The sequence below is a fragment of the Lepus europaeus genome, chromosome 5, assembly GCF_033115175.1.
Source record: "Lepus europaeus isolate LE1 chromosome 5, mLepTim1.pri, whole genome shotgun sequence".
Taxonomy (NCBI): domain Eukaryota; kingdom Metazoa; phylum Chordata; class Mammalia; order Lagomorpha; family Leporidae; genus Lepus; species Lepus europaeus.
Window position 1 is genome coordinate 95,961,680 of NC_084831.1, and position 17,867 is coordinate 95,979,546.

At 37.5% G+C, this 17,867-nt stretch overlaps 1 protein-coding gene across 2 annotated transcripts in view; it reads right to left on the reverse strand.

Moving 5' to 3' along the window:
• Positions 1–17,867, reverse strand: part of OLFM3 (olfactomedin 3) — a 52,274-nt gene that overhangs the window by 18,926 nt on the left and 15,481 nt on the right. For both annotated transcript variants that reach the window (XM_062193450.1, XM_062193451.1), the window contains exons 3-4: positions 12,490–12,645; positions 8,653–8,872 (exon numbers count right to left, since the gene is read on the reverse strand). In XM_062193450.1, coding sequence (XP_062049434.1) covers positions 8,653–8,872; positions 12,490–12,645 — 376 coding nt within the window. The remainder of the gene's footprint in view (positions 1–8,652; positions 8,873–12,489; positions 12,646–17,867) is intronic.

Below are 17,867 nucleotides of genomic sequence, written 5' to 3' on the forward strand. Positions count from 1 at the left end.
ACTCATTTATTGAGAGTCATTAAAATCATTTTATTAAAAAATGATTTGCTCCTACACACTCTTCTAACACTTATTCTTGCCTACTATGTTTTGGGTATATTGTCATCAAAGATCAAGTTGAACAGATTGTAAACGGTTTATGACCTCTCAGTGCAGGGGGAATTAGCTAAAATAAAAAGATGTTAAAATTATATGGGAATTTTCTACTTAGCTAAGTGTCATGGGAGATTGTGGTCAGGGGCTTTGGGAGACCATGCAAGGAGAATCCAACCAGATTGAAGAGCCATCAGGGAAGACTCTCCAGAAGGCTTGATGTCTGTTGTGTGAAATGAAAACTTGTTGGAATAGGTACATTTGGGAGGAAAAGCATTACTTTAAAGGCAAAACAAGATCAATGTCCAGGAAGTGAAAAGCATGAACAACTGAGAAACTGAAATGATTAGAACAGCTACAGTTTATGGTGACTGCATGATGAGAACTTGAAGAGGGCTAGAGAATCATGCAGAGTTCATTTCTTCCAGAAAACCATCCAAAGGTGTTCGGTTTCCGTTGTAAGGATAAACCAATAAACACAACCGAACCATGGCCAGATTTCTATTTAAGAAATATTTCACTAAATGCTCAGTATGCTGGAGAGGGGGTGACTTCAACGAAAGCAAGGGTTTAGGAGGCCGTTGCCTGAGAAATGGAAGATGATGTTCTAGAACAGAGTGGTGGAAATGAGGATACAGGAAAGAGGTGGGTTTGAGAAACCAAGAAGATGGGCAAAGAACGAGATATGATGATTGCTGCAGGGGATGAAGTTCAGGGAAGAATCAAGAATGACTCTCTGACTTCTTTCTTTTTACAATTGAGTGGATTCTGGTTCTATTCACTAAATTAGGCTTTTTGAGATATTAGGAAATTTATATATTATTGCATGTACCAAGCATCAATATGTGAGGAAGAAATCTAGGATTCAAAGTTATTACCTCCAATATGTATCTTTAGCAAGTTAATATAAACTTTGTGAGCATTTTTACATTGCCAATGCAAATGCCTGTCCCACAGTTCTTGCATAGATTAGAACTAACACAAGCAAAACAGCAGGCAGTGTGCCTGCCAAGCAGTAGGCCTTTACCAGTGCTGTAGCAATCTATTTATGGGCTCACTGTCTACACTAAACTGTGAGCTTCTTGACAGTAGAGAGAGATGGCCTGCTATTCAGCCTCGTATTTGCAAATGCCATCACAAATTATGTCAATAAATATTTGTTGAAGGGGAAACTAACTACTAGTACCAATATAATTTTATTTCCTTTTGAAAAACTAATACATTGGGGGCCAGCGTTCTGGTGGAGTGTTAAGCTGCCTCCTCTGATGCTGGCATCCCAAAAGGGCACCTACTGGTCCACTTCCATTCCAATTCCCTGCTAAGATGCCCAGGAAAGCAGCAGAAAAGGACCAAGTCCTTGGACCATTGCTTCCCACATGGGAGAATCAGATGGGGTTCCAGGCTCCTGGTTTCAGCATGGCCCAGACTTAGCTGTTTCAGTCATTGGGGAGTGAACCAGCAGCTGTAAAATCTCTCTCTCACTCTCTCTGTAATTCTGCCTTTCAAATAAATAAATAAATATGTTAAAAAGCTTATTTGTGAGGCTGGCGCTGTGGCATAGTGGATTTAGCCACCGCCTGCAGAGCCAGGATTCCGTATGGATGCCAATTCAATTTCCGGCTGCTCCACTTCTGATCCAGCTCCCTGCTAATGTGCCTGGGAAAGCAGTGGAAGATGGCCCAAATGATTGGTCCCCTGAACCCACATGGGAGACTTGTTCATTCCTGGCTCCTGGCTTCCTCCCAGCCCAACCCAAGCCGCTGCAGCCATTTGGGGAGTGAACGAGCAAATGGGAGATCTCTCTCTCTCTCTCTCTCTCTGTGTGTGTGTGTGTGTTTGTGTGTGTTTCTGCCTCCCCCTCTGCAAACTCTTCCTTTCAAGTAAAATAAATATTTTTTTAAAAGAAAAGCTAATTCATTATGAACATAGTCAAGAAGTAACCCAAGTCTTGTCACTTGGTGAACTCTTGTTTCTAACGCTATTGATTTTTTCTGTTAAGCATGAAATCTCTAAGTGGTTTGTGCTAATATAAAGATGTTTCCAACACTTCAATAGATGGCACCAAACCATTGTCCTAAAACAGAACTAACCCGAGCGAGTAAGGGACAGAGTAATGGAATCTGGAAAGCCTGAGTGTAATCTACATTAAGTATCTACTGCTGATCTTGGAGTGAGTGTAAGAGTTTTAACTATACTTTTTATGTCAAATTCTTACATGCATATAACTATATTTTACATGTATAGAAATGTGAGACGTTTTAATTAAACACAGGGGACTTTATTATATTCAGTCTCACATAGAAGAAAATTAAGCACTTCAGAAAGAACATTACTGTACCTCATTCAGACCACTAGGGTGCATTGTTGTTGAAGGATTTTCCTACTAATTTTTCTTCTCTTTAAGCTGTTAATTCTCTAGAAGTAAGCTAATGGTGGCCTATTGGTCGTAATCACTTGTGATGCCCTCAGAGCCTTATTTACTATTTGGGAGTAACTTAGACCTTGCAAACAGCAAGGCTAGTAGTTTTTTTTTTTTCCAGTATTTTAAAATTCATGCTATATATCCTATAATATTTTACTTAAAAGAAAATTCACTGAAAAAACTGAAGAGAAATGCATTCATCATTGTTGCAATTTTATTCTTTCATCCCCATCTATTTCTACTCCCTGCTAATTAATTGTGAGTGTTGAAAGAGGCTTTTGTGAAGAATGAAGATGCTGTTGATGAATGAGTCTTCCTACCCTTTGATAACATACTTGCTGATACTATAATTATCCAGTGTCTGTTCTATATCTGAGCAGCACAGCATGTAGATTTTAGACCTTTGGAATATCAAACCTCTGATAATTTTCTTTTCTCCATGCTTTTTGTTAATAGTCTTAATACAGATTACTGTCTGGTTTTTGCCCCAAGCACATGTGTTCTAATATTTCAGTGTTTGAGTACTTATGAGAATACCAGGCATAGTGTTAAAAGTGTTCTCAGAGATGAACTGAGCCAACTTATTGCTTGCCAGTAAATCTAGTGCATATCTCTAAATTATGTTTTATTTCCTATATAACTCTTTGTGTATACATTTACATATAGGAGTATGAGAGTGCTTCATATAGAAATGAAATTAAAATAAATTTAATTATTATAAAAATTTTGTAATCCATGCATAATTTTTATAAAATGCATTTTTACAGTTTGAAATACCCTTTTTTTTTTTAAATTTTTTTTTTGACAGGCAGAGTGGACAGTAGAGGGAGACAGAGAGAAAGGTCTTCCTTTTTGCCGTTGGTTCACCCTCCAATGGCTGCCGCGGCTGGCACGCTGCGGCCGGCGGGCGCACTGCGCTGTTCCGATGGCAGGAGCCAGGTGCTTATCCTGGTCTCCCACGGGGTGCAGGGCCCAAGCACTTGGGCCATCCTCCACTGCACTCCCTGGCCACAGCAGAGAGCTGGCCTGGAAGAGGGGCAACCGGGACAGGATTGGTGCCCCGACCGGGACTAGAACCCGGTGTGCCTGCGCCGCAAGGCGGAGGATTAGCCTGTTAAGCCACGGCGCTGGCCGAAATACCCCTTCAAATGGAGACATCCTCTGTCAATTGAAGTGTTCCTTTTTTTTTTTTTTAAGTTTATTTATTTGAAAGACAGAAGAACAGAGAGAGACAGAAAAAATAAGATTTGGGTTCACTAACCAAATACTCTCAACAGCTGGAGCTCCATCTATGTTTCCTATGTGGGTGACAGAGACACAAGAGCCTGAGCCTTCATTTGCAGCTTCCCACAATGAACATCAGCAGGAAATTGGACTGGAAGCAGAGTTTGGAATGGAAGCCAGGCACTCCGATATGAGATATGGGTATCCCAAGTGACGTGGAGTATTCCGCTGCACCACAATACCTAATACGCATCCCATTCTCATCCCCATTCCAAGTAGCTCCTTTTTAAATGGAAATACAAAGACTTGTTTATTGGGACAGGCCCTGTGGCATAGTGGGTTAACCAGCTTCTTGGTTCTCTCTATCACAGAGCCTGGGGATTAAGTCCTATCTTTGATTTTGATCCACACTCCAGCTAACGTGCCTGGGAAGCAACAGATGTCAGCTCAAGTACTTGAGTTCTTGCCACCCATGTGGAGACTTGGATGCAATCCTGGCCCCTGGATTTGGCTGGGATAGAGCTGGCTATTGTAGCATCTCTCTCTCTCTCTCTCTCTCATTCTGATTCTGACTCTCACTTTCCACTTCCCCCAGCTTTTGAATACATAAAAATCAAACTTGTTTGTTTTTTCAGGTACATGTGGTTTATACTTCACTATATTAGGTCTCTGTCCTCCTCCTGGAAGTATTTTTCTACATTGCCAATAAGAGTTGTAGTGTCCTTGAGAAATATCTTTTCTGCTCAGAAGATAATATAAGTGGTTAATTGATATAAACATAGTGGAATGCACAGAAGTACCCAGTTCTTGAGTGTAAACTCTTTACAGAGTTAGATTGATTGTTTCTGACACTGGCCTCTCTACTAAATGACTAGGGAGCTGACAGCTACTAGTAATCTAGGGCAGATTTTTATTAAACATCAGAAATACAGTCATCCCTCTGTGAGTTCTGAATCTTCAGATTCAACCAACCTGAGATAAAAAATGTAGCAAAGTCCTATGATGGTTTTTCTTGTCCCTATTCCATAAATATAACAACTATTTCCATACTATTTGTATTGAATCAGGTATTATGAGTAATCTAGAGATGATTTGAAGTACACAGAGTATTCAAAGCATTTTGCCATTATATATAAAGGACTTGAGCATCCTTGGATTTTTGGATCCACAGAGGATCCTGGAATCAGTCTTCTGTGGATTTGGAGAAATGACTGTTACTTTCAATATTATAAGGTGCATCTCATTTAATTGAAATAGCATTTTCTCAATAAATAAAAAAGTCGATTACCCATTTTATTGCTGTTTGGCTTTTGTTTTATTAGTTACTGGATTTTATACTTCTTACTAGTTAAAATAAAAATAAGTATAAATTGAGGCAGTTTATTTGACATTTACATTCTTTCAAAACTTCTGTTCCATGGAGAAAGTAATAATAGCATCTGTGATGCACATATATATTTGAAAAAGTCTTAAGGCCAAAAACATCATGGAAACATTACCCATGGTTCAGTAAAAAGAATCAAAATGATGAATTTGTGTTCACCTAGGTTAACTCTTTATTCAAATATCATTTGCAATGTTGGAGGAGGTTAATTTTGTATAGTAGTATGTAAATTACAGAAAATGAACAACATGGGAATTATGAAAGATCTGAAAGGAGTGCAGAATTACCTAACCACAATAGATTATTTCCACATAAGTGAACTCAGACAGTTTATATCAAATAGATTGTGGCAAACAGGAATTAAAAAATAAGTTTACTTTGGTGAAAAAAAAATTAAACACAGATAGCTTTTTTTCATAGGGACAACTCACTCACAAATAGAAAAAAATGGGAAAATGTAAGCATTTCCATACTAATTATTGAGAAACATGATTGACATCCTTTATGTTTTAAGGGGTTTATAAGCTCAGAGCATCCTGTTGACTATCCTTGGTTTAGTAGATTCCATTTGTACTTAGCAATGTCTGGTCTCTGCATACAATGTCTGTGTGCTCAGTTTCATTGTGAGATATTAGAAACCAAAGAATTAATTGCTTCTCAGTATCTGGAATGGTTCATCTATAACAAATGAACTTCTTCAAAGGCACGGCAAAGTCCTACAAAGATCTGTCCTATGTGTTATAAGTTATATAAAATCTGTAACCAGATATTTCATGAACTAATAAAATATGCATTGGATATTTCTTGGTCATCATCAAAGTAATGTGGATATGGGGACACTATGTAATTCTTGGGCTTGAGAGTTCCTTTTTGTTCCATGGAGACATCATCTGGTCAGCTATGTAAGTAACAGGAGGGTAGTTAAACAGCTGAGGAAAAGTTGAATTGAAAATGTAAGCACACTTTGGCACAAAAATAATAAAACATATGCATAGTTTATTCATAATATACATTTTCTACAAATTTTGAAAGAAATTATATAAAAATAATTTGGTGCCAAAACAACCTCATATTTTTATCCTGTTTTTCTACAATGCTTTGAAGTTCTCTTTTATGCACACTGAGCTACAACTATTTTTTGAATAGATAAATATAACAGCAGAATGAATGTATGTCAGTAAATTTACCTCCTATATATTAAGTTGTATTTTTCACAGTTTGAATTATTAAAGTAGAGCTTATAAAAGGGGTATTTAAGTGCTATGTCAAGTAAATAACTTTTCTTTGTTCAATCTTGATCACAGCTATTCCATTTTCACTTACATATTATGTGGCTAAAAGGAAGCACTTTTTTGCAAGTTCAACTCTTCCTTCCTGTCACTTGAAATATCTAAACGTTAAAAATTATTCCTATATTCTTTGTAGAATTAATATATTCAGCAAATATTTATTGAGTAAACCCCAACACCTCTGCTTTTTTTTGACTAGGTCGTTTTCTGACCATTGGTGAAATGTTAGCGTTTGGGAGTGCCCAGCAGGGACACACAGGATAGTCTGGGAGAGCAAAGAAGGATTCTGGCAAGGCAAGCATTTAAACTGAGACCTGAAGAGTAAGCAGGAATTTGCCACATGTGGCATGGCACGTGAGGTATGTTTTTAGAGAAAGGGTTTGGGGTAGGGGGGAATGTTTCTGGAGCAGGAACAAACTGCATCTCCCAACAGCCCAGTGGTAAGAGAGTAAAGGGCACAATCTCTAGTTATAGAGTGTGAGGAGGAAAGTGACAAAACCAAGATGGGAGAAGTAGGGGAACCCCACAAGAAGAGCCTTATAAGGACTTACTAGGATACAACGTGTGCCTAGGACACTTGAAATGGCGCAAGATAATTTCAGATTTACGCTTATGGAAATTCCTTTGTCAATAAAGTGGACAATCTATTTGAGAGTTTACTGTTAAAAGATTAGGTATAGATGAACATGGATGGACACTATCTGATGAACAATAAGGAGCTGAAGACTCCTGTCCCTGCATTTAGCCTTTGGGTTTACCTTGTTTTGCTATGACTAATTTTATTGGATTCTCTTGGAAATTCTGGAATAGCTACCACTCACACCACTACCCTGATGTAGTGATTCCTCACACTGTTTTGAAGCTGTGATAACTGAATGCAAAGTTTTGCATTTTGGCCATCCTTCTATTACTTGAATCATATTTGTAAGATAATCTTTAAGGTGTTCTTCTAGTCCACATTTTATTTTAAATATTTATATTTATTCACTGATGTTTTTTTTTAAAGATTTTATTTATTTATTTGACAGGCAGAGTTACAGACAGTGAGAGAGAGAGAGAGAGACAGAGAAAAGTCTTCCTTCCGCTGGTTCACTCCCCAAGTTGCCACAATGGCTGGAGCTGCACCAATCCGAAGCCAGGAGCCAGGTGCTTCTTCCCAGTCTCCCACGCGGGTGTAGGGGCCCAAGCACTTAGGCCATCCTCCACTACCCTCCCAGGCCACAGCAGAGAGCTGGACTGGAAGAGGAGCAACCGGGACTAGAACCAGTGCCCATATGGGACGCAGGTGCTGCAGGTGGAGGATTAACCTAGTGCACCATGGTGCCGGCCCCCACTGATGTTTTCTTACTAGGAATTGATTAATCTTTTTTGTTCAAATGCTTTACTTCTCTTCCCAGTTTATTTCCTATACAGAAAGGCTTTTCTTTACCATGAGAGAATATTTTTCTGTGGTTACTGAGTTGCCCTCTCTGTCATGTCACACCATGTCAACAAGTACATTGTGCTGCAATAGATTTAACAACTCCTTGCTCAATTCTTGGCTATTTTTTTTTTATTTTGCATTCAAGTTGGAGATGGTGCCAGTGAATACTACTTCAATTGGATAATTAGCTCATGGATGCAATGGAAAAGTTGGTAAACCCAAACCGGATTGGGCCACACATTTTAGGAGACAAGAATGAGTTCATATCCCATGTCCCACACTTGATCTCTGTCACAGCATTGAATATCTGTTAAACTAGATGCTTCTTTTTTTATTTATTGCATAGTTCAGAATAGTTGATAGCAATTCTGCATAGCATAGGATTTTTTTTTTTTTTTTTTGCACTAATCATTGCTGTTTCACATTAGCTCCCAGGGTAACTTCCTTTTCCCCAGTCAGTAACTTTCTCCACCACCAAAAATGCCTCCTTTTTCTTAGTTAATCAATGATAAACCATCACATATTAAAACCAAAACTGATTTTCGTGAGTGTAGCCAATAGAGTAGGTTGTCTTTGCCAGACCATGTCACCATAATGTCACCAAATGACCATAAGTCACCAACTGATAACACCAGTATTCTGACCAGGAAACTCTTCAGTAACCGTGAGTATTCACACTAAGTCATTAAGGAGCTTAGAACGCAGGCATTGATTTCACTATAATAAGTTACTTTGTGACTATGAAAAATATGAAATTGCAGTTTTCATTGAAACTACTTAAAATCACGACTTAGACAGACGAAATTGTCCTACTCACTGAGCTTTTTCATGCAGTCACGAAGTCTGGTTTCCAGGCTCAGCACTCTTTGATGGAGCTCCTCATAATCATAGGCACCGATTTCCTCCTGAATTCCAGTGAGCACGGCAGATAGATTCCGAATTTCTTCCTTGAACTGGGTGATTAACTTGGCATCTGTTTTGTACTGTTCCAGCACAGGGATCAAAGGCAGGAGCTCATCCATCTTCTCTTTTAACTCCTGGAAAAGCAGACAACTGTTCTTGAGAGTTTTCTAAAACAGACCAACCCGCTACATTCTTTTTATTATGATACTTAAAAGAAACTATTAAAAAAGCTTCAAAATCTCATATTGATTTTTGATTGAGATCTTGTATTTTATGAAAATCTAAGTGGCCATATCATCATTAGTAGTCAATCCACTGATCTCAGTGCTTCTCTAAAACTCTTTGGAATTGGCTGCATGCATTACTATTAAGCAAATTTATCCTTATCTCATTTAGAGAAACTTCCTCCGGTAGCAAATATGGGTTTGCATATCATCTCACATCCTGACAGCATTTTAGGAAAGTGAACATTGCATCATCTACTTAGGAAATAGAAACAAGCCCCATCTTCTAATTATGAATTAAGTTTGAATAGGTCAAATACCCCATTACTGTATAGTTAAGTCTGCCTATCTGCTTGCTAAAAATCCATGTTATTGATGGACACGCAGAAATTTCTGATTCTGGATCAGCTCTCTCCTAACTCTTAGAATTTTTCTATTCTGATAGTTTACCACTTTGCTCATCCATTGTGCTTAGATACCTGGCTGTTTTTAATATCTATCTTAGCACAACTTCATTAGGAAGGTAAGCTTGCAAGTACAATAAATCATGTAAAGCTTCCCAAAGCTCAAAGAAATGTATGTTGTTGTTTACCATTTTGAGTTATTACCTATATGCAGACTCCATTTGTCTTAGCATAGATAATTTAGAGGTCATTATGGAAAGCAGAATTGCTTACCCAGGTAGGCAATTAACTCTTAAAGGGACCATGGTGCATAGTGTATGGAATAGATGAACTAGCTGCACAGAGTTGTATGAAAAAGAAACACTGACTTTCCCAAGTGAACAAGGCATGTGTGTTGCCAAAGTAGTGTCTTTTATTCCTACTTCTCAGGGGCCGAGCCAAACCTTCAAGCCACATTCAGTTTTTCAAGTGCGTTACTTTTACTTCTTTCCTGTAAACTTGGTGTTAGTGGTCAATGAAAATTTTCAGGGGTTTGAGTTAATTGTAAATTTATTGCATATGATACCATTTGTCAAAAGAGCTGTCACTCTTATGACCACTTGAGAATAATCCATAGGTACTGTCAGAAACCATGCTGTATATTAACTTAAGGGGCTCAAAATTGCATTTTAAGATCACATTTAGAAGTTGTTCTTACTAAAAATGCATTACAACAGCAGGATCTCAGGTTGCTGCCCTAACTTATGGACTTGTTTCTTGTGGTGAAATTTCCCCTTGCTTTTTAAATTTGGATATCTTTGAACTTGTCTTCATATGCATGTTGAGTGGAGTGAAAGGAGTCTTAATAATGAGAAAGATTCATAAATATCACATGCAAAAGGAAGACTTGCAGAGCTTTGCTCATTTTCATTGCTCATTTTGAACAAACTTATTAGTATGAGCATGTTGTGGCATCCCTAAAGGGAGACACAATTGTTTCATTAGGATTTTAATGAGAAGAGTTCTGTTGGTACCATTTGCTGCATATTACAATAACAGTTACAGTGAAAGCTTTTACATTCTACTATGGGCATATATAAAAGAGACAATACGATGTCAAAATTTTAGTGGCTCTCTCTGATCAAAATAGCTTTTTATACTTTCTCATTTCAAACTTCATTATTAGATTTTTAACAATGAATTTTGAAACTCTGGAAGCTTGTCAGAGAATAGTGAAATGTCCAACGAACACACAAATCAAATACTTAAAAGGTTAAAGTGGAATAGCCTAATTTTGTGTTTACCAATGCCTTCTCAAATTTTACCTTCTGCCATGTTGCTCTTATAACAAAGGTTGTAGTGACAGTATTTTCTTTAAAGTAATCTTTGCACATAAAAGTGACACCTACCATAAGCTTTCCATCTGAAAGTGTGCAGAAGATATAATGTACTTACTGTTTTTGGTAAGATGAAAATTAAATATCAGAAGAGGAATTTTTAGAGGTATTCTTCAGTGTTAAACTTACTTTTGGTATGTTTTATTTCTTGGTTTCAAATATGGTGCCTCAACACTTCTAGCAAAATATGACTCCTGGTAAGATACCATGACTAAATAACTGTCATTATTTGTGAGAGGTCATCCAGCACGGGTACTGAGAGGCATAAGTCTGTAGCTGGACTTTCAGCTTTCAATATTGATTTTGATTTGTATTAGATTATGATCCTGGGCAAATGAATCTTCACCCACGCTTTCCTTTTCTGTAACATAGAGATGCAAATAGGATTGTTGTGAAAGTTAAATTAGTTAATATCAGGTTATATGGAATTCAAAGGTGTTTTGGTGCAAAAAATTTTTGAAATCTATGTGTAGTTTTCCATACTACTCATTTTCCACTAATTTCTTGAAGAGCCCTTGTTTATTTAAGGTGCTTACAACACTGCCTTAAATATCTGTATTTGTTCAGAAAATTAGTTATTGTGACTATTGTTAGTGCTAACTGGGTTTGGTCACATAACCAGAATATTCTTGGAGTACATGAACTAGAAAGATCCAAATCGTTATGTCACACAGTGTTGCCTGAAACTCGGGATTTGTTATTGGTTGGCTGGTTGCTGCTAGGCAATTAACAGACTAGGCAAATTATTGTTTTGATTTCTCTCAGCTTTATATCTGTTTCATTTCTTTTTCTCCTGTCTTCTCCCAGGGGATCCCAAAGATGCCCAAGCTTTACGGAATAGCTCCAGCCTTTCCAAGCAAGTCCCTCATTTTGTCATTTTGTCTACTCAGGCTCTTTAGCACTAATGAAGGGAATTACAAAGCCGTGGATATTTTCGCCACATTAAAAGGTGCTGTGCAGAGATCCTATGGCATACCACCCCCACCCTGTGGGACTACCTTCCCATGGGTCACTGTTATGTACACAAAGCACTCTTTACTTGACCAAGTGCTTGAATTCAGTTAGACTCCCTCAACATTGTTAGTGAATTTCACTTCTTACTTGACAAAGAAAACACATGCTAAGGAGTGAGCTTTTGTAGTGTAGATTATTTATTTTTAATTGAGACTCAGATGACATTATCAGATCCAGATTTTTTTAAATTCATGACTCTGCATACATAGTTAATAAAAGTCCACATTGTGTGCTTAAAACCAGTAATTCTCAATTTTTGGTGTTTCTAGATAATTACTAATAAACCATTAAAATTAAAAAATTATATAAAATTATGGAAACCTTCCTTCACTTACTTTATTAATGATATTATTGTCTCTTTTAATAATTTATATCCACTACATTTCTACTAGTAGGGAATAAAACAATCAGAAAAGCTTTGGTAATTAAAGTGTTAATTTTCCTTGGGATTTCCCCTTGCCTGACACACTGAAGCATCTACAAATCTATCTGGAATTTCCACCCAGCTCTTGGAGGGTAGGTTTTTTTTTTTTTTTTTTTTAATAGCAATTCTTTTATGCATTCCTACCAGCTAATGGTCAGTTTCAGTGGAGAGATGATTGACATCCCCAGTGAGTCTTTAACCTTGCACATATGGGCCAATGCTCAGTTATTTCCAGCTGAGTGCCATGCTGGCTATCCATTGCACTCAGTGTCTTATTTGGATTGACAAGATTGCAGAAACGAAACTTACTTGAAAATGCTTGGTCATTAGTGTCTTCCGATCATCCTCAATCTGTCGAAACTTGGCCTTTAGCCCTTTCATTTGGGTTTCCATTTTTAAAACATATTGGAAATCTCTCTGAGTTCTCAGGTTTAAGACTTCAATAGATTGAGACATGTTCTGAACCTGTTAAACAAGAACATTGGTTGTACATTATGATCCGCCTATTGGTTACATGCAATAAGTAGCAAAAATGGCATTAACAAAAAGAACTGAAGGTGCCAAATCCATAATTGCCTTCCCATGTGTACATTTTCAGAAGAAAAATTTTCATGATAAATATGCAAAGAATTCAGCAAGAGAAAAGTATACCTATGCTAACATTAAGAAAGATAGGCATTCTAGCATTAGAATAATAAATGTGTATTTAATATACATTAATAAATTGTATATTTAATACATTAGAAAAAATATTAAAAATAGAATTTTCATCCCCAGACTTTGGAAGCTAATAATGCCCAAACATGTCCAAATAAGTTGTTTCCATAATCACTAATTTTGACTTATTAAAAATTACAGATGCTTGGCCATTGTGAATTGTTGTGAAAATATCAAACAGAATTATTTCATTCTAGTACAATTACTTCATTTTGTTTCTAAATTACTCCCAAAGGTGAGACTGAATTGAACAGACAAGTGGTGGTGATGCTGGGACACCTCCTAAATTGTATAATAGCCTGTAGATGGGATGTAGAAAAGGCAAGTATCAAGAACATGGTAGACAGGTAGTAGACATGTGTTAAGTTGTTGGAACCATCCCAGATTCATTGAGCCCCAGGCTAGTGACAAGTAGGAAGTAGATGACCTAGGAAGTGTGCAAATTGCTGGGTAAGAAATGCCACTTGTTGGAATAAGATCGAAGTCAGCAAACTCAAAAGGCTTCCATAGCCTTGAAAACTCATGACTAGAGCCTAGGGAGATTACTGACGCCATAAACAAGAGTGTCAAATTGTTAAGTCAACAACAGGAGTCACTGTGCACTTACTCCTCATGTAGGATCTCTGTCCTTAATGTGCTGTACATTGTGATTTAATGCTATAACTAGTACTCAAACAGTATGTTTCACTTTGTGTTTCTATATGGGTGCAAACTGTTGAAATCTTTACTTAATCTATACTAAACTGATCTTCTGTATATAAAGAGAATTGAAAATGAATGTTGATGTGAATGGAAGGGGAGAGGGAGTGGAAAAGGGGAGGTTTGCGGGTGGGAGGGAAGTTATGGGGGGGAGGCCATTGTAATCCATAAGGTGCACTTTGGAAATTTATATGCATTAAATAAAAGTTAAAAAAAAAGAGCGATGATTTGTTTAGAGACAAGTTTTGGTCATGAGGTGAAGTCACAGTTTAGTGGAGCAGCCAGCTGTCAGGAGCCCATGGCTGAGGCATTTGTGAGATCATCATATTCCTGAAAAGGCAGTGACTGTGCTGACTTGATTTGTTTCAATTTCCACTCTTCTTATCAAACAAGGTCAATTTTCCTTTTTATTTTTCCCTGATGATCTTTATCCATTGCCTTGCCCTATATGAATCTTGTCTTTTGAAGACATATCACAGTCTGGCCTACATTAAAAGTACGTAGTGTATGTTTGCAGTGAGGACAGGAAATGACTCTCTCTCTCTCTCTCTCTCTCTCTCTCTCTGAATTCCCTGGGCCTAGAAGCTGTTTCCTCTGCATTTCTTTTATTTCTAAGACGTTACACAGAACCAGGCACAGTCTAAGTACTCCACAAATATTTATTGACTAAAATTATCTTGCATTTCTAACAGTAATAATGGATGATAAGCGTTTATATGTTTTAAGAAGGACTTCCTCCCTCTTGTCACTGATTAGGCTACAGCATCATAGGGTTATCAGATATTTCTCAGTTTACTATCTATATTCCAAAACCTCCATTTAAAAACTCTTTAATGCTGTACACAATTACTGGGCCAACATTGAAAGCATGGTGACCCAATCAAGAATAATCGCAATGCTTTCAAAATAATTTTCTAAATTCATTTATGGTGAAGCATGAATAAAGAAAAGCCATTAGTACTAAAGAATTTGTTTATCCTTTTGAATATGGCATTTTTCTGGAAGTCAATCATCACTTATTTGGCTCCTAAGAACTTTGTGTACCGAGGCAGATTCTATACAGATAGAAAAAGATGGGCAAAGGACCTCAATAGACATTTTTCGAAAGAGGAAATCCAAATGGCCAACAGACACATGAAAAAATGTTCAAGATCACTAGCAATCTGGGAAATGCAAATCAAAACCACAATGAGGTTTCACCTCACCTCTGTGAGAATGGCTCACATTCAGAAATCTACTAACAATAGATGCTGGAGAGGATGTGGGGAAAAAGGGACACTAACCCACTGTTGGTGGGAATGCAAACTGGTTAAGCCACTATGGAAGTCAGTCTGGAGATTCCTCGAAACCTGAACATAACCCTACAATACAACCCAGCCATCCCACTCCTTGGAATTTACCCAAAGGAAATTAATTTGGCTAATAAAAAAGCCATCTGCACATTAATGTTTATTGCAGCTCAATTCACAATAGCTAAGACCTGGACCCAACCCAAATGCCCATCAACAGTAGACTGGATAAAGAAATTATGGGACATGTACTCCATAGAATACTATACAGCAGTAAGGAACAATGAAACCCAGTCATTTGCAACAAGATGGAGGAATCTGGAAAACATCATGCTGAGTGAATTAAGCCAGTCCCAAAGAGACAAATATCATTTGTTTTCCCTGATCGGTGACAACTAACTGAGCACCAAAGGGGAAACCTGTTGAAGTGAAATGGACACTATAAGAGACAATGACCTGATTAGCTCTTGTCCTGACTCTAGATGTACAGTGTAATACTTTATCCTTTTTAGTATTTGTTGTTGTTGTTGTTGTTCTAGTACTATTGGTTGAACTCAGTAATTAACACACAATTATTCTCAGGTGTTTAAATTTTAACTGAAAAGTGATCCCTGTTAAATCTAAGAGTGGAAAAAGAGAGGGAGGAGATGAACAATTTGGAACATGCTCAATCGGACTGGCCGCAAATGGTGGAGTTAGAAATGTGCAGGGGATTCCAACACAATTCCATCAAGATGGCATGTACCAATGCCATCGCACTAGTCCAAGTGATCAATTTCAGCTCACAATTGATAGCTCTGATAGGTCTAAGAGTCAAAGAGATCACACAAACAAGACAAGTATCTGCTAATACTAACTGATAGAATCAAAAAGGGAGAGAAAGATCCAACATGGGAAGTGGGATACACAGCAGACTCATAGGATGGCAGATGTCCTAAACAACACTCCGGCCTCAGAATCAGCCCTCAAGGCATTCAGATCTGGCTGAAGAGCCCATGAGAGTATTGTAGGCATGGAAAGCCAAGATACCATGGAAAAGAAAAAAAAAGAAGAAGACCTAAATGAAAGATCTCTGTGAGTGAGATCCCAGTGGAAAGAACGGGGCCATCAAAGAAGGAGGTACCTTTCTCTGAAGGGAGGAGAGAACTTCCACTTTGACTATGACCCTATCGGAATAAGATCAAAGTCAGCGAACTCTAAAGGCTTCCATAGCCCTAGCAACTCATGACTAGAGCCTAGGGAGATTGCTGACGCCATGAACAGGAGTGTCAAATTGTTAAGTCAGCAACAGAAGTCACTGTGTACTTACATCCCATGTGGGAACTGTCCTTAATGTGTTGTCTAATGTGCAGTGATGCTATAACTAGTACTGAAACAGTATTTTTACACATCAGGTTTCTGTGTGGGTACAAACTGATGAGATCTTACTAATTATATACTGAATCGATCTTCTGTATATAAAGATAATTGGAAATGAAAAAAAAAACCTGGTGTTAAATTGGAAATGGCATAGAAAATTAATTAATTTTTTAAAAAATATTATGTAGGATCTCTGTCTTTAATGTGCTGTACACTCTTATTTAATGCTATAACTAGTACTCCAACAGTATTTTTTTTACTTTGTGTTGCTATATGGGGGCAAACTGTTGAAATCGTTACCTAATATATACTAAACTGATCTTCTGTATATAAAGAGAATTGAAATGAATCATGATGTGATTGGAAGGGGAGAGGGAGCGGGAAAGGGGAGGGTTGTGGGTGGGAGGGAAGTTTTGGGAGGGGGAAGCCATTGTAACCCATAAGCTGTACTTTGGAAATTTATATTCATTAAATAAAAGTTTAATTAAAAAAAAAAAGAAAAAGATGGGCAACCGACGATATTTTGGATAAAGCTAAAATAGCCTCACTTTCATCGTTACCTGTGACTCCATGTATTCAGTAAATTTTCAGTTTAATTTGTGTTGTGTTGTGGGAAAATGCACTGCAAGAAATTTTGCTGAGACTTGTTCGTGCCTTTCATATTGTAGAGTAACATTCCGGGAAAAAGTCTAGAGCTAGAGCTTCCCAGTTGCAAAGGCTTTGGCTCTGGGTTGATGCTGGATTGTCCTGCTGGCTGTGCCTGTCACCTGCTTAGCCTCAATAGCCTCAATGGTCTTACGATGCAGTTGCCTCATGCAGGTCACGATGACCCTTGTGAGAAGATCTCATTTAATCTGCTGTCTCTGATGTACCTCTATTCACCCTTCCCTGTGTGTCACTATGCTTTGACCCTCTCTACATCGTTCAGCAAATGCATTGTCCTCTTTCAATGTTAATTCTTTTGAATGCAATTATAAAATTCCCAAGGCCTTTCTGAACTTAAACACAGATTAACTGAAATTTCTACTCTTGTCAGTAATTAGTATAGAGGCTAGCTGAGAAAATAAAAGTTCCATGGTGCAGTATGTTTGGATAGCCTTGTGATTAGCAAAAACTAAACAGAGATTTCTTGACTGTGAGGCTTTAGAGCCACATTAGTTATGAGTTATATACTGGCAGCTTTTAGGAGTGAAGTTCCGTGTACAGTGTTTTTAGACTTGTTTTTCTTGGTGAGGATGTTAACATCCTAGTCCACAAATCACACTTTAGGAAACATTGACCTAGAAAAAACAAGACATCTTCAACTACAGAAAAAAGCCACATGACTAATAAAAAATAGGTGAAACATTTTAATTTTGTCAAAGTAGAACTTGAAATATTTTAAAATCAATGTTTTAATATTCAGTAACATAAATACTTGCAAAAAATGTTTGATGCAACATCATTTAAATAAGAGTGAGTTCCACCAGAAACATCCTGGATGAAACATGAGACTGATCTTCTATAGCTTCAATACTCTACTGGAGCTACATGGGAATGTTTTCGAGCTCAAAAAACACCAGTTTCCTTTTAGGTAAATTTAAAAAGAGAACCACCTCTTCTTTAAGTGTTGCATTGAGTGAT